General features: G+C 50.2%; 1 protein-coding gene across 2 annotated transcripts in view; it reads left to right on the top strand.

Annotated features, from left to right (window-relative positions):
• Positions 1 to 24,577, top strand: part of COL15A1 (collagen type XV alpha 1 chain) — a 106,326-nt gene that overhangs the window by 17,340 nt on the left and 64,409 nt on the right. For both annotated transcript variants that reach the window (XM_027105384.1, XM_027105386.1), the window contains 3 exons: positions 16,463 to 17,010; positions 18,370 to 18,444; positions 19,909 to 19,989. In XM_027105384.1, coding sequence (XP_026961185.1) covers positions 16,463 to 17,010; positions 18,370 to 18,444; positions 19,909 to 19,989 — 704 coding nt within the window. The remainder of the gene's footprint in view (positions 1 to 16,462; positions 17,011 to 18,369; positions 18,445 to 19,908; positions 19,990 to 24,577) is intronic.

Genomic DNA, 24,577 nt, shown 5'->3' with positions numbered 1-24,577 from the left:
CATTCAAGGCTCTCCCTAATCTGTTTCCAGTCTCCCGAGTGAAAAAGTGATTAAGAGTAGAAAGAGCTGGGAAGGACCTCAGATGACCCATGTGTGAGTCCCAACCACACCAGTCCAGCTCTGTGGCCTTGATCTCCTTCAGCCTTGGTCTGTTTATCTGCAAAATGGGAGAGCAATTGTTCCCACCTTACCAAATTGTCCTGAGAGTAAATGAGCTGATGTTGGCTTCACGCTTCTAACCTGGCTTCATAATTCTCTCCTTTCTGTGCTAATGTTGGAGGTTACCTAAGAGTCCCATTGCTCCCATCCCCCGGGACTACCCACTTACCCCTCAGTTTCCTAACTCCATAGGTTTGCTTATGCTCTGCTTGCTCTACCATGTTCACCTGTGCGGAGCCTTCCAGGCGCATCTCCATCGCCCTGTCCTTCAGTTCAGGCACCTGTATCAGGGCTCTGTGTGTTGGTGTCTTGCCCTCCCTACTAGTCTGAGAGCTACTCGGGGACCAGAGCCCGAGTCTTCTTGATCTTCCAGAGTCCACCCCAGGCCCAAGTCCAGACAAGTGTGGCCACTGGATGCTGGTTGTGGGCAATGCCAGAACCCTGGACTGGGACCAGGATAGAGTGAAAGACAGGGAGGTCCACTCCTGCCTCGCCTTCCGAGATCCATCCTCCCCTTGTGGCTGCGTTTCTCTCGGGGCTGGCACAATGTAAGTTATGACTGAATTGCATGTGGTTAGCACCTCTAACTCTGTAAGAGATTTTATGGACCACGTGGTGTCAATCATGCGAAAGAACTCAAGAAATACCCAAGGACATGCCTTACTTAGAGACTTAGAAAGCTCCAGAATTACTCTTTCAAGCTCCTCCCACCATCGATGCCCCTCCCACCCCAATGCCTTACAACGTGGGGCTGGAGGTTGGAGGTGGGGGGATGCAGGAAGGAGCAGGAATCTTACCTTCTTCTCCCAGGACCTCGAGGGCTGGCCTGTCCCACCCCATCTTGCCCAGTGGCCCCAGCTCATGCTCTAGCCCCCAGATAGGCGACGAGCAGCCTCTCTGAGCTCTCCAGCCAAACCTCAAGAACCTAATAGTATATCACGAGAAGGGGAAGCGTACGTTGTCCACAATCCCTACCCGGACCCTTGTTCCGGGAGGCAGCTGGAATGCACACTGAAGTCTAAGAGGCCAGTGTGTTTTAGAGCGGCACCCCCAGCTCAGTTTGGTGGGTGAGAGCCAAGGCAGGCATTTTTCAGAAGCCTGGTCATTCTGCACCCTCTTGCTTAAGGGTCAGCCAAAAGGATGGAAGATCGCAGCCCTCAGAAAAGTTAACATCAGGCCTCTGTTTGGCTATTAATATTATATTATACTTCAACAGTTGGATCAGATGAGAGCTAGGCTGTTAAGTGCATATTGAGCTAAATGGTGCTGGTGGGATCACTGTGACAAACAGCTGGCGTTCATTAGAGTTCTTTGTAATTGCTGAAAAAGACTATTGATTGTATGTATTGATGACAATAAATGTAATATGGTAAGACAGGCATACGGTCACTCTTCTCCAGAATCCGTTAAGCTCATTCATTCACTCATGTGTGCATTATTCGTTCATTCATTCCTCCATCAATGCTCAATTTTTGCCTAACTCAGGCAAGCCCTGTGCTAGAGGGGTGAGGGTGAAGTTAGGAGATATAAACATGAAACAGATGATGCCTGACCCCTGAAGGGCTCACAGGCTGGTGGGAGACATAGGCAAATAAACAGATAATAACATAGAAGTGAGGAATTGGAGCTTCCTGGGAAACTTACCAAAGGAGGGTTTCTTGGCAAGATGGGGTGATCCATTTGCAGGCATTTAGAAAAAAATCAACCCTGAGGCCCAGCTTCCCAGTGTGGCTGGAGAGGACTTCCCCCAGGTAAGGGCAAGGGGAAGGTGGGGAGGCAAGGGAAGTAGCTATTGTTGCCCCTCCTGGAAGTGTGGCCTCCTCCGGCTTGGGACAGGCTTTCTCTGGGGAGCAGCTCCCTTGGAGGCCACAAGCTTCCTCCTGGCTGTAGAACCCTCGCAGACATGCCCAGGCCCCCTGGGCTGCACCTCCCAAGCCTCTCTGCATCCCACAGATCACCAACCTCCTTCCCCCAGCTGGGGCCACGTGGCTGCCTCTCCCTGTTGTCAATCGGTGGGATCTAGTCACTCAGGGGACTCGGCCTCCCATCAGCCTGTCTGGGAGGCAGCTCATTTGCTGTGGCTGTGCTGTGATCTGAGGGAAGCCCCATCACAGCTAGGGCCCTGCCTAACCCTGTGTCCATAGAGAATGGACCCAGCCTGGGTCCACATCTTGTCTCTGCCACTTACTACCTGTATGACCTCATCCCTCTGCATCTCAATCTCTTCATGTATAAAATACAGGTAATAATACCTTCCTCACTGGGTTATTGTGAGTATTAAACGAGTCAGTCCAGGCACCACACTTATAATAGGACTTGGCATACAGTAAGGGTTCAATGAATGTATTAGGTTTTTTGCCTGCTCTAACAGATTACCACAAACTGGTAAAGTTCTGGAGACCAGAAGTCCAATGTCAAGGTGTTGGCGGGGCTGCACTCCCGGTGGAGGCTCTAGGGGAGAATCTTTCTTTGCCTCTTCCAGCTCTGGGGGCTTTCAGTATTCCCTGATTCATGACTGCATCACTCCAATCTCTGCCTCATAATCATGTCGCCTTCTCTTCTGTCAAATCTCCCCTGTGTCTTATAAGGACACTTGTCATTGGACTTAAGGCCCACCTGTATAATCCAGGATGGTCTCGTCATCTCAGGATCCTTAATTATACATTCAAAAGACCCTTCTTCCAAATAAGGTCACGTTCACAGGCTCCAGGGATTAAGATATGGACATATCATTTTAGAGGCCATCGTTCAACCCACTACAGTGAACATGGGCCATTATTATTATCGTTTAGTTGTTGTTTCTTCCAGCAGCTGCAGTTAGCCTGACCGTAGCGTCCTGCCCTGGGGTCAGGAGGGGGATGGAGTGGGAATGCTAAACCAATTTCCAGGTTCCAGCTCCTCTTGGTCAGCCCCATTTTATTCAAGCCATTCCCAGGCTGGGACAGGAAATTCTGCTTATGAAGTTCCACTGGCCACATTATAGCATTTCCGCATATTCAAATTTCACTAATCTGAGATAAACAGTCCTCTCAGGCTCCTACACCTGTTTGGAGCTCTCTGTCCATGTTAGTTGCTCCTTACACCTGAGCAGGCTATGCTTAACAAAGCATTTTCACATGCAGAACCACATTTGACCTTCACTGCGACTAAGCTGAAGGAGGTCATTTCACCCCATTTTGCAGGTGAGAAAACTGAGACCCAGAGGGAAAATTGCACAAACCTATCTTTCCTGGCAATTATAGACAACAGTTCAGGGGAAAGAAAAGAAGGCTAATATCATTGATGATAATTGCAGTAACAACAACCACTGTGCTATATTGAATGTATGCTTTGCTAGGCCCTCTGCCTAGTATTTTACGTCTGTTATCTCAAGTCATTCTCAAAAGTCTCTCCTGAAGTAGGTGGCATTATTCCTGTGTTATGGATGTAGACACCAAGGCTCAGAGAGATGAAGTGTCTTGTTCAAAGTTGCACAGCTTTTAAATGCTGAACTGGGATTTGAAGCCAGACCTGGCTGAATCTTTCTCCCTAATACTGTGCTGCTTGGAGATCCTTCTCTAGTTTGGAACATATGTCACGCTGGCCAAAATGAGAGCAGTGGCAGTCCAGTTCCCTCCCAGATCTGCTCAGAAGATGAAGCCCATGAGAGACTGTCTCTTGCTGGTGGCAAAGCTCCTTCCTGAGAGGCAGGTGCTGAGTGTTGATGCTCAGAGCAGTGGGGATCGGCAGCAGGGCAATGGGAAGAGGGAGGCAGACAGGCCCAAGGTCACCAAGGGCCGGGACAGTCAAGGTGTGCTCCCTGGAGTGGGGCAGCCTTGGGTTGAAGTGACATTCCTGGAGAGGAGAGGAACAGAGGGAGACTCAACTCCTTGCCTCAGACCTTTAAGGTTCATATCTTAAAATCGCCAGTTCTAGGACCTGATAGCTGTGTGCCCTCAGGCAAGTTATTTAACTTCTCTGTGCCTCTGTCCCCTCATCTGTCGACTGGGAACAGTAAGAGTGGGGTTGTTGTGGAGAGCTCTGGGGCTGTGAATCAGGATCACCTGGGAGGCTGGTGCCCAGGCCATGCCTGGACAAACTGAATCAACATCTCTGGGGGTGGGCCCCTGGCATAAATATTTTTTTAAAATCTCCCCGGTAATTCTGTGTAGCCAGGGTTGAGAACCACTGCTCGGCAGGTAAAGTACATGGCGCCCAGGACATGATAAGGGCTCACTACACACGAGCTATTGTTACACTTTCCTCATACATTCACGAAATTAACATTTATTGGGCACCTCCCTGTGCCAGGCTCTGCCAGGTGCCCATATCACCTGCGGTTCATACTTCTTGCTCAGCCATTTCTAGCACTGCTTCCAAGAGAATGAGTTAATTGGGTTCGATGCTGTGTGAAGACATGACCCAAATCTAATATTCTGAGAAGAAGGTTTTACTGATAAGGGCAGAAGCCAGAAAATGTGCCCACATCAGAGAAACTGAAACCCTGTGTGTAGGGAGTGCAGCCGAAGATCTCCAGACCTTTAAAGAGGAAGCTAGAGAGAAAGAGTGGGCTGCAGACTCTCTGTGGGTCCCCAGGCAAACATCTGCCCCTGCAGTGCCCCCACTTCGACATCTATAACGTGGAAGGGTTTCTCATGGGTGGCTTTATGTTGGGGGGGCTAGTTTTTAGCTGCAGAATCCTTTTCAAACGAGGCTGTAATTGGAACCCAAAATATCAAGCAAATTAAGTCTGAGTTGCTTTGGTGTGAGTGTATGGATCAGGGTAGATGAGTGTGGGTGTGTGAATGTGTGAGAGTCTCCACGAATGATTTGTGTGTGGATGTGAGTGTGTGAAGGTGTCAGGGTGCGTTAGTATGGGATGAGAGTGGGGGAAGGTGTGTGTGGATATGTGTGCATATACGTGTGAGTGTGTGAGTGTTTGTGTATGGATATCTGTATCAGGGTGTGCGTGAGTGTTCGTGGGAGTGTTGTGAATAGGTGAGAGTGTGTATGAGTGTGGTTTTACGAGCGTGAATCTGGATGGGTGTGTGTGTGTGCATGTGTGACTGTATCTGTGTGTGTTAGGGAGCTGAGGGGCAGGCCTCCTTTAGCCTCCCCTCTCCTGCTGGTGGCCTCCTCCGTGCCCCTCCCTGCCCTCCTGCCATCCCTGGCCCTGGGGAACAGTTGGGAACTGTCTGGTCATCTGCCCTGCCAGCATTGGTTCTGTGTCCCCTTGCAGCGTGGAGCCTGGCATATTCAGGACATCCTGAAATTGCCCACTTCCAGCAGGTTGCCACCTGTTCCTCTCTGGTGCCCCTCATGTGCCCGGGGCAGGCCCCTTTTCCTCCAGGCCCGCTTCAGTGAGTTTGTGAGTTTTCCTTGCAGAGCCCCGGACTGAGTCCTCTGGAGCTGCTGCCGGGAGTGATGACTCACCGCAGTTGATGTCATCCCCAGGAGTCAAGGCCTCCATCACACTCAAAGAGTCTTTGTTCCCCAAATGGAAAAGGAAGGGCCATAAACTGAGAGGAGTTACTACAAAACCCTTCCCAGATGCCCGTGGCCCTCATGCTTGCCCACACCTGGTAGCCTTTACTGTACCACCTGGTACACGGGGTCCCTGCAGTGGCTGTGAACCCAGGTTTGGGGAAGACAGTGAGGAAGGGGTCTGAAGACGCTCACCGCAGCAGCACAGCAAGACCTACTGCTTGCTACCTGGGGCTTGCGTATGGCTCTTGCACTGGAGCCAATTCTGCCTAGCCGGGTGTGTGTGCGTGTGTGTGTGCGCGCGCGCGCGTGTGTGTGTGTGTGTGTGTGTGTGTTGCAGGGCCCGGTCACAGAATGAGGGACTCATGGCACTCTCTCCAGGCTCAGCTCCTCAGTTCCCTAGTCTCTGGGCCTACTTATCTGATTCTATTATTAATTCTGTAAAGGCTATAACAGTTGGAGGATGACTGTGAAGGGAACTGCAGAGACCATGAGGGTACCCGGCCCAGAGTCTGCCTAGTCTCTGGGTCCTGAGTGTTCCTGGCCCATCGTGTTGTCCATTCTCGTGGTGAGTCTGGGACGCAGCTTTCATTGCTGCCCCTCTATACAAATTAGTTCACAGCTCAGAGAAGCGAATTGGCTTGCCCAAGGTCACACCCCAGTTAGCGGTAGATCCAGGGCTCAAGTCCAGATCGTTCTGCTACCAAACCCCAGGAGGTTAACCCTTACCTGTGGCTGCCAACCAGGAGAGGGCATCAGACTCACCCAGGCCAGACTCTGGAAGACTCTTGATTCCATAGGGCCAGGCAGGAGGGGCAGACCTCTGTCTTTTTAAAAGCTCCCTGGGTGACTCTGACGTGTGGCTAGGATGGCAACCTTCATAAAACATTATACTGCCTAGTCAGATTTGAATCCTGACTGCAATTGCTTATTATCTTCATGGCCGTGGGGCAGTAATTAACTTTTCCAAGCCTCAGTTTTCTATCTTGTAAAATGGGGATAATAATATTATCTCCTTCATAAAGAATCAAGGGTGAAGGTGAAATGATTGGTGGAAAGCTCTTCAAATAGTGCCTGTCACGCAGCAAGCCCACAGTAAATCTTAGCCACAGATGTTATTGTTTCTTGTCATCCATTCATAGGTCACCCTTGCCAGACTCCGTGCTGGTGCCAGGGACTGCGAGCTGAGTCTGTGTGATCCATGTCTAGGCATATCAGGGAAGGAAGGGAGCTAACCACCAGAATGCAGGGATGAGGGTGTAGCGGTGGAGGGATGGACGGGGACTGTGGAAACACAGAGGGAGAGCCGAGGGGGAAGCCCAGGAGGCAGTGGGCTGTGATAGGTTGGCTTCCGCACTGGGGTTTCAGGTGAGTTACTTCTGCTCTCTGGGGCTTGATTCCCTTTGCCAAATGAGAGTATGAGCCCCACCTTCCCTCTCTCCCCCCTGGAGAGGGAACAGGTGAGAGGATGCTTCGAAACCAGAGAGGGTGCTGGTGGGTGCAGACTTCTTCCTGCTGGGGCACCCAGCTGGGCCCAGCTCCTTCCAGCTGCTAGGCAGGGTAACCAAGCTGCAGGGCCCACACCTTGCCAGGACTCTGACCACCTCCAGGCCCCTTCAAAACCATCGTTTTCTCATTTGAGGTCAGAGGCCTGAAAGAGAGAGAGAGAAGAGAGCTCATACAGTAACTTCATTGAGCAGGAAAATTCCTGCGCTATATATGAAAACCGGAAAAGGGAAAGAGGCGTTCTAAGTTTACATGTAGAAAAATGCTCTTCTGTAATTCAGAAAAATGAGGTCTTTGATTGTTGGCAAGCCCAGGTCTTCCTTCTAAGTTGATCCAGGATTTTTTCCCTGGCAGCGAAACAGTTCTTTTTTCTAAGAAATGCATTGGGTGGTAGGTTTTTCTAAGAACCTCTTGCATCTTTGCTGGGTGTGGATTGAGCCCCTGCAGGAGGAATTCTGCTGCGTCCATTTTCCTCGGGAAGGGAGTCAGGTAGATCTGGGCGCCTTCAAGGACTCCAGCCCGGGTGCGGTGATGTTTCGTCACAGGCATAGTTATGACATTTTCCTGGGCACAGTGCTCCCCACCTCCAGCCAGGCCACACTGTCCAAAGATGAGGACATCTGTAGGGGGAGAGCTGGATTTGTGCTGGTCCCCATTGGAGTCATTCCTTCCAGGCCTGAAGGCTGTGGGCTGAAGGAACTGGCAGTTAAGGGTGGTTAGAGAAACTGGAAAACAGATGGGAGATGAGGATGCAAAACTGAAGACATTCAGACCTGGCAAGGGCCTTTGGAAACCATCTGATGCAGACCTCTCATTTCATGGACGAGGAAACTGAGGCTCAGAGAGAAGGGACTGCTCGAGATCATACGCTGCATTGGTGGCAGAATCTGCCTCCCAGGCTGGGCCCTGTCCACCATTCCATGCAGTGTCTGAGAGGCCATGGTGTGGAAGTCCAGAGGGCAGAGTTAGGCCCAGCCAGGCAGGTTGGAGCTACAGGAGGACATGCCTTAGCTTACTGGGAGAAAGAAGACTTAGAATTGCCCAGCAGTGGCCAGGGTTGTCCTGGGGCCGTTGAGCTCCTGGACAGTGTAGATGTGCAAGCAGAAACCAGATAGACTTTGGCGTGGAGGGATGTGGCAGAGGAAACTCCTTCTCCAAATGGTGAGCAGTCTTTCTGCATAGAGTCTGTGGCTTGGTGAACTCCCAGCAGGCAGCAAAGGAGGCACTGGGGACCTCCTCTCTCCCAAGGGGTGAGTGCAGGGAAATCCTGGGGAGAAGGGGCCCTGCTGGGGTCCCAAGGGCAGTCATCCCCACTTTACCTACACACTTAGTCTGCTGGCTCCATCAGGGTTGGAACACCTGGACTCCCTGAGCCCTGCCCCCAGTGGGAGCAAGAGGAATCAGTGAGTCCCCGTTTAAGCTGACTGAAGTGTTCTGTAGTCTTCACAACGGCAAGTGGAAATGGGATGTGGGGAAGGGACACCTTTTGCTTTCCCAGGCAGCCGGTGTAGGAAAGGGGTAGAGGATGGGAGGGAGGCACCAGGGTTCTAGGCCTGGCTTGTTCACAGCTCCCCACTGACCTCAGACCTGCTCTCTTGGGTCACTTCCAGACCTGACTGTGATTCTGGCACAGGCGGTGACCCTTGCAGCTGCAGCCCAGGAAGCCTTCCTTGGGTTTCATGGATGCAGTTCTCCGTGTCGCCGCCAGGGGCCGCTGCTGTGCACGTTCCTGGAGTGTCCTCAGCCACCCTGTCTGGCTTCTCTGCAACCCTCTTTGACCTAGAGCCAGAGGAATGCTCCTTAGTCCCTTGGGGCTTTAAATGCTAACAAGCGCAGAGCACTGGGCTCAGGTCCCAGATAATCATCTGTGAGATGGAGCTTTGCAAAGCCAGATACAGTTCCCTGAGGAGGCAAGGCTCCAGAGCCCAGGCTAGCCCAGGCTAGCCCCAGGCACTGCCTCAGGACCCCCACAGATGGAAGGGCTGAACCAGCCCATCACATAGAAGGAGAAACTGAGACCTACCTGGGGAGGAGAGATGTCAGCTGTCCTGGAGAGGAGGAGAGGGAAGGGTTCCAGTTCTTCACCTCCTCTGGCCAGGTCACTGTCATCTCTGTGGAAGGAAAACCTGAACCCTGCCCTGTTTGTTTCTTCAGCACTAGGATTCTGCCCTGGTTTCCATGGAAACTGGCTTTGGACCCCTGGGAGGGAAGTTGCACCATGTGGCGACTGTTCACATTTTCCTCTGCCCAGTCTGCCTCTAAAGCCGTCTGATTCCCTTCCCTGTGCCCTCGGGAGGGGCTGCACCAAAGTTGTGCTTAGGAGCCCAAACCAAAGACTTGAGGAAAGTGAGGCCCAGTGGCATCTCTCTATTTCCTTTCCTCAGGCCACAATGCCAAGTGTCTGCTCTCTGCCAAGCCCTGATGTGGGTATTTGAAGGAGGGAGTCATGACTATGGCTCTGTGTATAGGGTGGGAGAGGAGCTCCAGTGTCTTGGGGTGCAGCTGAGTGAGCTTAGAAAGATTTGGCTGTGAGAAGATAGGGGAGGATGTTACCGATAGAAGGAGCAGCCTGAGCAAAGACGGGGACAGGAAAAGGGAGCGAATGAAGCAGTGAAGCAAAAGGTGTCTTGAGTGGAATTTCAACTTGATCCTGAGGGCGCTGGGGAGCCATTGAAGGCTCTGGAGCTTGTGAGTAGCATGAGTGGAAGACTGCTAACTGAGACACCTAGATCATGAGCTTCTTGAGAGCCTACATTCTAGGTTCAGCTCCATATCCCCAGCTGCACATAAGGTGTGAGGTGGGGGCTTTATGAATGTTATCAAATTCATGACCTGGAAAAGTGGGTTGAAGAACCTCCATTGGAAATGAAGCTATCCTTATGCATTAATGAAGTGAAAGATTAAGACTGAGGTCAGATGTCCTATGAGATAAGTAGTTATCTGTGGCGAAGTGTGGCCACCTCCCACAAAGGGCCCCGAGGTTCCTGAGGCCAGAGAATTCTGCAGTCAGTCCCCCATTAGCACTGCCCCCTCCAGTCTTGCCCCTCAAGGATGGTGAGCTGCCTTCCCACCAGCTGTGATCTCCACCCCTAGCTTCCCACCCAGCACAGAGCCATCCTAGGACAAGTGTATGGACCAAGTTGCTGGGCCTGTTTGTCTTGGCTCCCCGGCTTCTCTCCCCTCCCTGGTGGCTGCCTGAGCAGGTGGCCTTCCTGCTGGAGGCCAAGGAGAAATGAGCCAGCAGGCCCAGGCGCAGCCCTGAGCATGGGTCACTCCAGGCCAGGGGTCGCTCCCTGCCGCTCCACGCTGTGGGACCATGCGTGTGGAGGGAGTGGTGGTTGCTGAGAGCATGGCTGGGCCGACTTGGACTTCCTCTAGATTGTGGCTTGGCTCCCCCTGTGGCCGACCCAGTGGAAGCAAGGCCTGTTGCCTGATGCCTGCACTCCGGTCCTGTCTCATGGCTGAGGTCTGGGCAGCAGGGGGGTGGTAGGATTAGGAAATGATCTCTTTGCAGACTTCGCTTTTTGCTAAGCTTATACCTTTGAATCAAACAGAAGACCAATTTCTACCATTTGTTGAGCACTTGCACTTTTCCTCCATCATCTCATTTGGTCCCTTTGTGTGAGATGGGTGGGATGTCCCCTCGTCAGCAGTAAGTCATCTGCCCAAAAGCTGCCCGCTTCGTAATTGGCAAAGGCTGGATCTGAATCCAACACCAAGGTAGTTCTCCTCTGCAGGCTGCCTTTTTTGCCCACTGTCCGGCTGGCCAACCAGTGGTCTGTGCCTGGCAGGGCTGAGGCAGCTTAGGGGTCGTGGGAGGGATACCAGTTCCGGGTCATCTGTCATTCCAAGTCACCCCTAAGGCAGAATCACACCTCCCCTCTGTCTATCCTTGCTTCACTGCTCCATCTACTGCTTTCTGGCTGTGTCTCCTCGTCCTGGAACTCTCTCCTTGACCACCCATTTCCCTGTCTATAAGATAAGGAGATTGGATAGATTGGTGATTTTTTTTTTTTTCCCAGAATGGCCACATGGAAGCCTGGGCTTTACTGGCCATGGCAGCACTGGGCTGGTTTAAGCAGGTTTCTGGGTGGGAACCTCTCAGCCCCTGTCCTTGGGTACCCTGGACCCCCAGCTGTCCCTTGAACGCTCAGGACACCACTTAGAAACAAGCCGCTGGATGAGAGGCCCTGGTCATTCACTCCCTGTGGAACCACACATTCTACAAACCTGGAGTATCCCACCAGAGAGGGACTTCTCCTCCTGTTCTCAGTAGGAGAGAGAGAGGAGCTAGAGGAAAAGCTTTCACTGGATTAAATGGAGAAGAAAGCGAAGCTATCAGCAGGGTACTCATGGTTTTGTTTGTTTTTATCTTTAAACTGTGGAGGGGAGGAAAGAAATCTCAGTGGGTTGCTTGCTTTTCTATTTCTTTTCTTTTCACTTTTTCTTCTTTCTATAGAGATGGGCTGTATTTGAGTGAGGAGAAACATGAAGAAAAGGTTTTATACTTTCTAAAAGGGGATGTAGGGTGTTAACACCTTTAAAAATATGTAAATGTCTTTATTTTTCACATCATGTACTTGGGGTAAAATTCAAAAAGTAGAAAAGAATATCCAGTGAAAAGAAAGTCTCCTGTCGTCTCCCAGCCACCAGCACTGTTCCTTGGAGACAATCTCTGGTCCCAGTTTCTGGTGTATCTTTCTAGATGTATTTAATATATATATTAAAATATATTTTATATATTTATGTATTAATATATGTATTTCCAACTGATAGCAATTCTATTCTGCACCTTGTCTTTCTTATATGTTTGTTTCTAGTTAATACATCTTGTTTCATATTAAAACCTAAGGAACCATACCTTTTTAAAGGCTGCATTGTATTTCGTTGTATGGGTATATCAAAAGTTACTTTTTTTTTTTTTAGAAATTTATAGATTTATTTGTGGCTGTGTTGGGTCTTTGTTGCTGCACATGGGCTTTCTCTAGTTGCGGCGAGCGGAGGCTACTCTTCGTTGCGGTGCGCGGGCTTCTCATTGTGGTGGCTTCTCTCATTGCGGAGCATGGGCTCTAGGTGCACAAGCTTCAGTAGTTGTGGCTCGCGGGCTTCAGTAGTTGTGACTCACAGGCTCTAGAGCGCAGGCTCAGTAGTTGTGGTGCACGGACTTAGTTGCTCCATGGCATGTGGGATCTTCCCGGACCAGGGCTCGAACCCGTGTCCCCTGCATTGGCAGGTGGATCCTTAACCAATGTGCCTCCAGGGAAGTCCCAAAAGTTATTATTTATTTAACCATTCCCCAAGAATTCCAAGACAGAATGGTTTAGATACATTTAGATACATTTTAAACAATACTGCAATGGATATTCTTGTAAGTGCTTTATATGTCACATTTGTAACTATATCTGTTCTAAAAATTCATAGATGTATAACTCCTGGGTCAAAGAGTACATATGCACTTTTACTTTTGATAAATATCGTCAAAGTGCCCCTCCCACAGTTGTTGTGCCAGTTTACAGTCCCACCAGCGATGCATGCGATGGCCTGTTTCCTCAAACTCTTGCTAAACAGAATATTATCCAACATTCTGATCTTTGCCAATCTGATAGGGAAAATGGTATCTTCATAATCTTACTTGTTATCTCTCTTGTTCTGAATGAGGTTGAGTATTGTTTCATATGTTTAAGAGCCATTTTTTTTTCTTTTACTGTGGAAAGAATTTCCTGTTCTTTGCCCATTTTTCTGTTGGATTTTTGGCCTCCTGCTTATTCGTTTGTTTTGTGTATTAGCGTAATTCATCTGTTGCCTGTGATATATGTAGCAAATATTTTTGTCCAGGTTGGGATTTTATTTGACACTGTGGGGATTTATTTTTGCTATGCAGAACTTTAAAAATTTATGTGTTGTTAAATTTAATGAAATTTATAAATCTTGTTATTTTTGCCTTCTGGGGTTTGTCATACTTTAGTTTCTGTTTTATTGCAAGTTGCAAACTGGACAGAAAAAGCATTGGATTGAGAATCAGATCTGCTTTTAGCCACCAGATCCCTTCCCTCCTTTAACCTCAATTTTGCCTTCTTTCTGTAAACTGAAGGGGTTGGACTTCATTCATTTATTTGTTCATCTTTTCATGCATTCATTCATCAGCACTGAGCTGGATACTGGGAACACAGAGATAAATGGTGTGGTCCACGTTCTTGTGGTACAATGGGGAGAGAGACAAGTGACCCAACAGGGACCTGCAGTGTGCTGGGAGTGGAAGTGGAAGACCTCAGTATATATTGAGGGGGCATCTGATGCGGGCCTGGAAGGAGATGTAGGTCAGGAGGTGAAACAAGGGATTTCATGGGAGGGAGTCTTGGAGAATGAGGAGTTAGTTATTCTGGTAAAAATAACTGGTGGGGTGAGGTGGGGTGGTGGCAGAGGGAAGAGCATTTGACAAGGAGGGGAGGGGACCTGTGATGGCCTGGGGCACTGGAGGGAGGGCGTCGGGAGTGCTGGGTAGTCAGAGTGCGGCTGGGTCTAGACCACAAAGGCCTCTCCAGCCAGGTGCCCAGGCTGCCGCAGACCCTGAGGGCACAGATGGCCAGAGAAGCCTTCTCAACATGATCAGATTTGCCCTTTGTTGAGGATGGGACAATCGTTTTCATTTGAGTGTTGTGAAATATTTTCCATGGCTTTTTTATAAAGAATACTACAAGGAATACTTTTGAATATCATCTAGTTTAAGAAATAAAAGGCTTCCCTGGTGGCACAGTGGTTGAGAGTCCGCCTGCCGATGCAGGGGACACGGTTTGTGCCCCGGTCCGGGAGGATCCCCCATACCGCGGAGTGGCTGGGCCCGTGAGCCATGGCCGCTGAGCCTGCACGTCCGGAGCCTGTGCTCCGCAACGGGAGAGGCCACAGCAGTGAGAGGCCCGCGTACCACAAAAAAAAAAAAAAAGAAATAAACATCATCACTGTAGTTGAAAAGCCCCATGGACCACTCCCCAAATCTCATCTCTCTACCTCCTCTAAATGTTGGCAAGAACATGCTTCTGGTGGACATGTAAAATGGCACAGTTGCATCTTAATGATAGTTAAGATAATAATTGCATCCAAAAAGAAATGATAATTATGGTATATAATGTAGGTGTTAGCTAATGCTAGGGAAGTAATCATACTGCAATACATAATATAAGTATCATATCAACACTTTGTTCACCTTAAACTTACACAATATTACATGTCTGTTATATCTCAATTTTTTAAAAATGGCACAGTTGCTTAAGAGAACAATTTAGCCACACTCAGTGAAGTTGCAGATGCATATACCCATATCATCCAATAATTCTACCCTAAGTGGTGGAATTACCTGCACAGGTAAGCACAAGGAGATGTGTATAAGAAAGTCCATAGTAGTAATGGTTGTAATAGTGATGGTAACCTCACTCATCAGCAGAAATGTGAACTAATCCATAGTGGCTTATGTATACCTAGAGTACTGCTGTGAAAATATGAGACCTGGAACCACACGTCTCAACAGGGATAAATCTCAAAAATACAGCGTTGAGTGGAAAATAAAAAAGTTCCAGAACACATGCAGCATGCCAACATTTATATGAGGTTAGTAGACAGGCACAGCAGTGCTGCATTCTGTTAGAGACATATAGTCATGTAGTAAACACACAAAGGCATGCATGGGGATAATAAACACCAGACCCCCAGAGTGGCTGCCTCTGGGGCATAGGCAGGGAGAATAGGATCAGAGAGTCCATGAGAGCTTCAGCTGAGTTGATATTTTCTTTCTTAAGTGGAGTGGTGGGCCCATGCCTGTTCCTCATGTTATTCTTGTTCTAAAAATGTTAATAATATATTTTATTTAGCCCAGAATTTCCCCAAATTATCATCTCAACATGAAATCAATCTAAACATATTAAACAAAATGAATATCTTACATTCCTTTTTTCAAGCATTCCTTTTTCAAAATCCAGTTTGCATCTGTTGTCCCGCCTGCAGAGCTCCTGCCCACCTCTCTCTGGGACCTGCCTTCCTATCTCATCACCGCAGGTGCACAGGGGTGCACGTCACTGCAAGCCAGCCTGCAGCCTTCTCCCAGGGGACAGTGGTTGGGTGGACCAAGGCTCATGAACCTGGGGTCCTTTCCAGGCCACCACAATGGAGGCATATTATTTCTCCCCCCAAGGGATAGTGGTTAAGAACACACCTCATTAGTGGGATGCTCTCCTGAGGGGCTTACCTTGGGCAAATTTCTTACCTTCTCTAAGTTTTCTCTGGGGTAGAATGGGGATAATAGTACCTACCCTCATGGAGTTGTTGTGAGGAGTAAATGAGCTAGCTAATGTATATGAAGAGATTAGAGCCTGGTAAGAGTGAGAGCCCGGGGAATGCGGGTGATGCTGACCATGATGACGACAGTGACAAAGGGCGATGACGATGATATGGATTTCAGTTGTCATAAGGTCTGAGAACACTTGGTTTTGTCCCTGCTTTTTTCCCCACACCCTGAGGCACTTAAACAGTAGACCTCATTCAAAATAAAACAAAACAAAATAAACCTATCCACTTTTTAAAAAATTAATTAATTTATTTATTTGGCTGCGTCAGGTCTTCGTTGCTGTGCACGGGCTTTTCTCTAGTTGCGGCGAGTGTCGTTTTGGTGTGTGGGCTTCTCATTGCGGTGGCTTCTCTTGTCGCGGAGCACGGGCTCTAGGCAAGCGGGCTCAGTAGTTGTGGCTCGCGGGGTTAGTTGCTCCGCGGCATGTGGGATCTTCCCGAACCAGGGCTCGAACCTGTGTCCCCTGCATTGGCAGGTGGATTCTTAACCACTGTGCCACCAGGGAAGTCCCAAACCTATCCTCTTTTAAAGAAAGAAATGGGGAAAAAAATCCTTAAGTTGATGGGGGAACACTGTAGGGATATTCTAGGAATATTTTTAAATGTTTTCCAAACTGCTAATCATGACTTGTTCATGGGTAATGATATCAATTCAGTAGGTTGTTTCCAGCATGTTTTTAATAAAACAAAAGAGAAAAAGAATTGTTAAACAGAAAGGAAAATATCATAATGCCTGGTAAGTATTAAAAGTAAATAATGTTTTATGAAACATCTGTTTCGCTATTACAGATATATATTTGTCTAAACGTGCATATTGGGTGGCCATGTAAATGCATTTCTTATTGTCGGTCGTTGTCAAAAAAGTTTGAAAAACAATAATTAAGACACAACAGTGGGGTTCCTGAAGGATCCCATTTCATTCCTGAATTTATGTCTTCCTCATTTCCAAGCGTAGTCGAATATATATGTGAAGCATGGCCTCCTCTCTCCCTCCCTGCAGAATTGGCTTCCCAGGGCCACCTGGACCTCACGGAGCTCATCGGTGTCCCGCTGCCCTCGTCCGTGTCCTTTGTCACTGGCTATGGTGGCTTCCCGGCCTACAGTTTCGGGCCTGGTGCCAACGTCGGCCGCCCGGCCAGGACCCTCATCCCACCCACCTTCTTCAGGGACTTTGCCATCAGCGTGATGGCAAAGCCCAGCAGTGCCCGAGGCGGCGTGCTCTTTGCTATCACAGATGCCTTCCAGAAGGTCATCTACCTGGGCCTGCGGCTCTCAGGAGTGGAGGACGGCAGCCAGCGGGTCATCCTGTACTATACGGAGCCCGGCTCCAAGGTGTCCCACGAGGCTGCCGCCTTCCCGGTGCCCGTGATGACCCACAGGTGGAACCGCTTTGCCATGGTTGTCCAGGGCGAGGAAGTGACCCTCCTTGTGGACTGCGAAGAACACAGCCACGTCCCCTTCCCGAGGTCCTCCCGGGTCTTGGCCTTCGAGCCCAGCGCGGGAATCTTCGTCGGCAACGCAGGAGCCACGGGGCTGGAGAGATTCACTGTGAGTCCGAGCCCTGCAGATCAGGGGGGCCTCTGGACACCGTGCGACAAACACAAGCAACTATTCTTGTTATTATCTTATTCTTATGTCCTCAAAGAGGCATGTATGCTGGTGGGAGAAAGCTAGGCCCAGAATACAAAACCTAGATTCCAGCGCTGAGTTTTCAGTGTAGCTTGATGATTTTAGACAGTATCTGGATTCTCTGCTCTTCTCTGTGTTTTCTTATCTATAAGTAGGGATAAGAAAACCTAGGCCGCAGGGTTGTGGAGTCACGTGAGCTAGCCTGTGTGAAAGCACTTTGTATGTTTTAAGGCATTATAGAAAGGGTAAGGTTTGTTAGATCCTTCAGTGATTTTATCTTTGGAAAAGGGTGGCAGTTGCATGTAATTTCTACAAAGGTGGAATAGCTGGGATGCCGGAGTGTGAGGTAGTTTCTCTCTCTCCTTTTGGATAATGCGACTTGAAAAAAATACCGGAAAACTGATTTTGCTGTCAAAATGGTTTTTTTGTTTTTTGCGGTACATGGGCCTCTCACTGTTGTGGCCTCTCCCGTTGCGGAGCACAGGCTCCGGATGCTCAGGCTCAGCGGCCATGGCTCACGGGCCCAGCCGCTCCGCGGCATGTGGGATCTTCCTGGACCGGGGCACGAACCCGTGTCCCCTGCATCGGCAGGCGGACTCTCCACCACCGCCACCAGGGAAGCCCAAAATGTTTTTTATGAATAAGCCATTCTAAAGCAGATCCCTAAGTTACTGTAGTTATTCATTTAGTCAGCACTATTCTTACTGATACCTTCCCAACTGATTCAGGACAGGCCTGTGGCCTGGGGTTTGGGTTTATCTGTAGGACAGTGGATTTTAAGAAGTTAAAATCCGATGAATAATTTTGAAACGCTTGCTTGGGGATAGTCGTGGAGAACGGGCTGTCAGGTGTGGAGAGGGGAGGCAGAGTGGAAGCAGGGAGGTTGGTGGACACCTACTCTGGGGACAGTTCCTTCCAGCTGGGAAGCATTGAGCCATGGGGGAGAGACACTTTCTGGTGCGGGAGGCGTGCATTTTAGGGCTCGTTGTTGACAAGCTGGGGACCTGGGGACCAGTTAGGAGGCTGCTGTTAGTCTATGCTTTGAACACCATGCTCTCCAAGGACCTCTCTAGTTAGTGGGGCTCATATTACATTGGCCCAAGGAGCATGCCCCTGAATGAGAACAGGTCTGGAGGTGGCTTGGTTTCCTTGTCATGGCTCTGGGCGGCACTCCTCACACCTGTCCTTTCACGGCTTCTTCTCTGTTACAAAAAAGTCATGTTTCCCACGGCTGCTTGTGCTGTAGACGTGGCCTCTGACCCCTCTGCTTTTCCCTAGGGGTCTATACAGCAGCTTACCATCCACCGTGACCCCAGGACTCCCGAGGAGCTGTGTGAAGCTGAAGAATCCTCGGTGAGCCCCTACCTCCCCCCGGCAGCCAGAGAAGCTGGCGCCCAGGCAATTTTTCATTCCCAACGTCATGGAGTCTCTGAAATCTCTCATCTTGGCAAGCACTGCATCAAGTCCTATTTTGGGCTTTTTGGCTTTATTATTATTTTTAAGAACTTCAGCCATGTCTTTGGTGTGTGTGGGGGAGGAGTTGCGTTTCTTCTAAGGTGTTAGGTTCTTCCGTGGCCGTGCCAGTCAATGGTGTGGTTTCCAGACTTCCTGCCAAGAAAGGGTGTCAGGATTCTAAAATCAAAGTAAAAACTCAAAGACATTCTGGGTGTAAATTCTTATAAAAGCAAAACTAAATTTAGCTTTTATGCTTGGCAAATGAATCAGTTCCTCAGCTGGGGGGCAGTGGTGGTGGGCAGGGGACAAAAGATGGGTCCTTTCCCCCCTCCTTCCCTCCCTCCCCCCCGCCAGAATTGACTGAGCACCTGCAAGGTGACAGACCTGGGGAGATGCTGGAGATAAAGGGATGAACTGGGAACTGTCTCTATCCTCCAGATGCTCACACACACCCAAACTGCAGTGACAGAGCTGAGTGTGAGTGGCCCTCAGACCCAAATTCTAGAGGTCAGGTAGGACAGGAAGGTGGGGGAGGAGCAGTGGGAAGCCAGTCAGGCTGGAGCTGATGCCTGACCGGTGACAGGCAAGTGTCATCCAGATGAAGAAGAGGTGTTCTCGGCAGAAGCCATGGCAATAATGCAGGAAAGGCAGAGATGGGCAGAGCGTGGCGTATTCCTAGAGCTTCTGCCCCTCTTTGGGTGGTGTCAGCCCCAAAGCTAAAATAAGCTGATTTTATTCATTTAGTAAAAACTGCTGCCAGTGTCGTTGGAAAGTCCCTCCAAGGTGGAACTTGGATCTGTGAGAATGTTTGCTCTCCTTGAGGCTGTGATCCCAGCCTGGCGTTCGCATGACGCTGAAAGAAGGGAAGCTTTGTGTGTATTTATTCCTTCATCTCCGTGTTGCTATTGAACAAACAGAAACAACCCAAGGTCCACAAATAAGTTACAAAATCATGGCATACGGTGTCTTGGCTGCCATTAGGGGGCTAACCCTGAAGACTAGGTAGCAAAGGGAGGATGTATTTCAAATGTAATGACTCCCAGTGAGGAATTCTGGCGACAGTCGCACAAAGAGGGAGTGCCTTTTGATCGAGATTGAAGGGCACCTGGGCAAAATGCAGGTAGGTATGTTAGAGAGACTACACTGATTGTAGTTTTTTGTTTGAGCAATAAAATGTGGAAGGAAACAGAAAGAATAGCCAAGACGTATGCTGTCTTCTCCATCCCACTCCCTCTGTCTCCATCCATCTCCATCTCTCTCTTTCTCTTTCACACACGCACCGTTCCTCCACAGGAGTTCATTTCTGTGACTCTGCAGTTGTAAACTGCCCCCCTCTGCCCAGCATGATTTGTCTCCACACAGGCGTCAGGAGAGACCAGCGGGCTTCAGGATACAGACAGAGTAGCTGAGATCTTGGAAGCCGTCACCTACACTCAAGCCCCGGTGAGTACTGGATGCTGTGCCATGTCCTCTTAGTTGGCTTTTAGGGGGCTAGGCGATATCAGAGAGTCCTGGTCTGACGTCTCTGTTCTCAGAACTGTGACTTCATTAGACAGTTCACCTGGGGAGGTCAGGAAAACACTGGCCAATGGGCACTTTGCAAAATCCCAACTGCAGGGGAACACCGTTACCTGGGTGCCACCCTGTGCTGTGGCCACGAGAGGGCTGTCCAAAGATGAACTTTGTGCTCTGTCACCTCCCAGCTGTGTGAGCTTAGGTGACTTACTCAGCCTCTCTGAGCCTCAGCCCCTCTCCCATAAAACAATAATCAGCGTGCTATCTCATGAGGTCCTTGTGAGGTTAGATGAGGCCATGCAGGGGCAGGTCTCGGCCCAGTGCCTGGCACAAGGGAGGTGGCCCTGAACGGTGGCTGTTGTCACATTTGCTCAGGGCTCTGGCTGTGAGAAGGAAGTTGGGGCCCCCACTCCTATGAGATGCAGAGTCCTCCCAGGAGCTCGTTTCTGGCCCCATGGGAAAGGCAGCCAGCCTCCCAGTGGTGTGGGCCTCCTCCCTCCTGGGAATGTGCCCCGTGGCCAAGACAAGGAAGTGGTTTTGAAAGCACTGAATCAGACTGTGGAGACACCAAGGAGCCTGTTGTAATGAAAACAGCCGGCACTGTCTGAGTCACTGAGCACAGAAGCCCCAGCCATCTCCTCGACTGGTCTGGCTCAGTCTACAGACTCATCTCTGATAGAAGAAAGCAGGGAGCTAGAAATAAGGTGGGGGCTTTAAATTATAGACCTCCAGTGACAGAGGGGTGGATGGTGCAGAACAGGACCAGAGTCTGTTAGTGTGGGAGGGACTTAAAGGTCACCTCTTTCTGTTCAGATGTGTACAGAAAACTGCCCTTTGTACAAATGAGCAAACTGAGGCCCAGAGAGGGCAGGAGACTGGCCCTAGGGTGTGTGGCTGAGCTGAGGCTAGAGCACAGGTCCCCTCATGCCCCATCGAGGGTTCAGGCCGTGACCCTGTGCTGCCGGCCTGGGCGGTGTCGCAGGGGTGCATCCTCAGGACCACAGCCGATTTGGGGGTAGCTGAGATGGAGAAAGTCAAGGGTCCAAGGTGCCCGCCTAGGTGGTGACTGGCGGGTGGCTTCTCTGGGCAGTGTTGCAATTCTGTGTGCGCATCAGCCCTTGGCCACCCCATTGGCATGTCCAGGGCATAGGGCAGCAGGGCACAGAGCCGTGGTCCCCTGGGCTTTCTAGCCTGACGCTGCCCCCCGCCCCCAGGGTACCAGTTCACAGCTAGGAGTGAGGCTGACTTGAGCAGAGAGGCTAATAACCCGAGGTGGCCCTGAGCGACGGACAGGAAAGGGGAGTGGGGCTTAGGAGCATGAGACGTCATGGAGGCGGGTGCTGGTCAGGGAGAGCTGTAACCTTCTTTGCAGGGTGGTGTTTTCCATTCATTCCCCAGAGGAGGCACTGAGGTAAACACAAGTGAAGTGCTTTGCCCCGGGGCTGCCCAGCCTGGAGGTGGCAGAGCCAGGTCTCCAGGCTGGACCCAGGCTGCTATCAGTCATGTCACCCCCAGCTAGGGACTTCTCCCTTTCACCCTCTCCTGGAAGGCTCCCCTCCCTGGCCACCAGCCTTGCCCCGCCCCCTCCAGGGCGGGGGTGGGGGTGGTGGGGGGTGGGGGTGGTGGGGGGTGGGGATGGTGGTGGTGGTGGTGGTGGTGGTGGTGGAATTACTCTCCTCGGCTCAGACATTCCCCTCCCCTCTCTGTCTGGCTTCTCTCTTGGAATGAATCTCACTTCCCTGTCCTCAGCCTTTCCAGCCCTGCCGCCCTCCAGGACACAAGCCATGACTAGCGAACTGAATCATGGACTGCCTGAGCACTCAGGGCCTTAAAAAGCCAGGCCCTCCTGGCCTCCTTCCCCATTTAGGGTAGGAGTCCCTGCTCCCCAATTCTTCCCCCTGCTAAGTCAGCATGTGCTGACACACCTTTCCATTTCTGGAAAGCTCTATCTTTGACGAGTTAGAATTAATACCTTAGGGTTCTCAGCCCTGGCTGTGCATCAAAGTCCTGAACGTGTGTGTGTGTGTGTGTTTATTTATATGTCCATATGTGTCTGTGTATATATGTCTGTGTCTGTATGTATGTGTGCTTGTATGTGTTGTGCGTATGTGTGCGTGTAGGGGTGTGTGTGCTGGGGGAGGGTCTTAAAAAAAGCCTCTTGCCTGGGCTGCATACCTGGACATTCAGATTCAGTAGGTCAGGAGTAAGATCTGATGGTCCGTACTTACACAAAACTCTGCAGGTGATTCTGCGCCACAGCCAGGACCTCTCTTCCACCCACACCCAAATGCTCACAGATTCCCAACACAACACACCCTTTCACTCCTCATCTGTGCCTTGGCTCTTGCAGGTTCTGTTTGCCCGGAGGGCCCTTGCCCACCCCTGTCTCTGCCTGGCCAATTCCCACTCCTTCAGGATCCAGTCCATAGCCCATCATTGGAGGCCACAGCCACGCTGCCCTCCTCACGCGTGACTCTCACTCCGGCAATCCCAAGTGTCACATCCATCACAGTTAGTTGGGTCTGGGTCTGCATCTCCCCGTAGTCCAGCAGTTTAAGGACAGATGCCCTTCTTATTTACTCACTTCTATATCCTGGGGATCAGCCAAGACATGGCACACAGTAGGGCTTCAGGAAATATGTGTTGAACGTGGGCCAGCAAATTACCCCTTTTTTTTTTTTTTTTGTGGTACGCGGGGCTCTCACTGTTGTGGCCTCTCCCGTTGCAGAGCACAGGCTCTGGACGCGCAGGCTCAGCAGCCATGGCTCACGGGCCCAGCCGCTCCGCGGCACGTGGTATCTTCCCAGACCGGGGCACGAACCCGTGTCCCCTGCATCGGCAGGCGGACTCTCAACCCCTGCGCCACCAGGGAAGCCCAAATTACCACATTTTAATTAAAAACTCTTAAGGCTTGACATTCCCATTTTGTCACAGGCCACACTGGTTCTCCATCCACACTAATGCCTGAAAAACAGCAGCAGCCTGTTGGAGACAGGACACCTGACCCTGACTGCCGAGGGTCAGCTCACCAGCTCTGCCCGGAACCCAGGCTTCATGGCTGCCTTGTTGGGGTTTTGCCAGAAGAGGTTTTTAGCTGAGAGGCTGGAGTTGGTGATTTCATATAAGTCAAACTTTGCCACCTTGAGTTACTGAGCTCAGCCCACCCTTACCTGACTGTCCTGTGTTTCCCGTACGCTCACCTGCCCTACCTGCCTCATCTCAAATCCCAAGCCACTTGTAAAGCCACTTGGCTTCCAGCCACCAGCAGTCTTGCTCCAGGCTAGGGAACCATGGTGAAGTGGCTTCCCCCAACCCTTGGCAGGGAGAGGAGAGGAACCTGCCTGGGGCAGGGGTCCTTACCGCCTTGCTAGACCACCATGCAGCTGGGGAATGGGGAACTCTAACTTGGTCTTCTTCACAGCCTCTCCTTGGTTGGGGGGCGGTGACTGCTTGCTGCTCCCACTATACCCCCTTGGTTCCTGCCTCACTGGGCTTCTTTAGTGCACCCTCCTGGTCTCCTGGCCTAAACTTCAATACCCCAAATCCATGCTCTCATTGACACCAGGGTGAACTCCCTAAAGTACACACCTGATCTCCCTAAAGTACACACCACATCTCCCCCATCCTGATACCCAAAGGGACACAGTTTGTTGCCTCTGGTTTAAGGCCAGACTTCTCACCTAAGAGCCAGCCCCCTCCCTCTCTCTGCCTCCCCAGGCTTTATCCCCCTGCTTCCATCCTCGAACCCTGGCCAAGCACAGGTTGTCAGGCCCTGGCAGTGCTGTGTCCTTTCTCACCTCAATGCCTCCTTCCATCCCTGTTCTCTGAAACTGTTCATTCTTCAAGGCTCAACTTCTTGAAGCCTTCCATCTCTGCCCTCACCCTGGAGATTTTAAGGTACAGTAGACTATATCTTTTTTTTAGTACACAAGTATTCCATATTCATTATGGAAAAAACTACAAGTACAGTTGAGCAAAACGATAATCACCTTTAATATTAACACCCAGAGAAATCACATCTAGGGATGTTGATGATAGCTACCATTTATGGGCTCATACTATGGGCCTGGCCCTATGCCAAGCACCTCCATGCATTTTATAACTTTTAAGTAGTTATTATTGGCCCCATTTTACAGAGGAGGAAGCTGAGGCTCAGTGAGGTTATATGAGTTGCTCAATATAATATAGCTAATAAGTGGAGAGCTGGGATTTGACTCGAGTTTGGTTATAAGAACTGAACCATTAAATCCTAAGTTTTGGGGCGCATAAGAATCTTCTTTGTTCTGACGGACCAGAGAGTCATCATTTATATACTAGGTTCTGACATTAAGGAAATAACCTTCTGTTATTAGTCAGGATAGGTAAGTGATAGGTATGGTAAGAAACTTACCCTGAAATCTTAGTGTCTTAGTTGTTTCGTGTTCATACCACAGGTCCCACACTGGTCGGTAGGATCCCTCCATTCACCCTAGCCCCTTGAGCTCAGAAAGTGATGAGACTATCTGACCACTAACGA

Source organism: Aethalodelphis obliquidens, unplaced genomic scaffold (assembly GCF_003676395.1).
Source record: "Aethalodelphis obliquidens isolate GAN/ISIS:26980383/991018 unplaced genomic scaffold, ASM367639v1 scaffold7, whole genome shotgun sequence".
Classification (NCBI taxonomy): domain Eukaryota; kingdom Metazoa; phylum Chordata; class Mammalia; order Artiodactyla; family Delphinidae; genus Aethalodelphis; species Aethalodelphis obliquidens.
The sequence above is the reverse complement of the archived record's forward strand: the minus strand, read 5'-3'. Positions and strand labels throughout refer to the sequence as shown.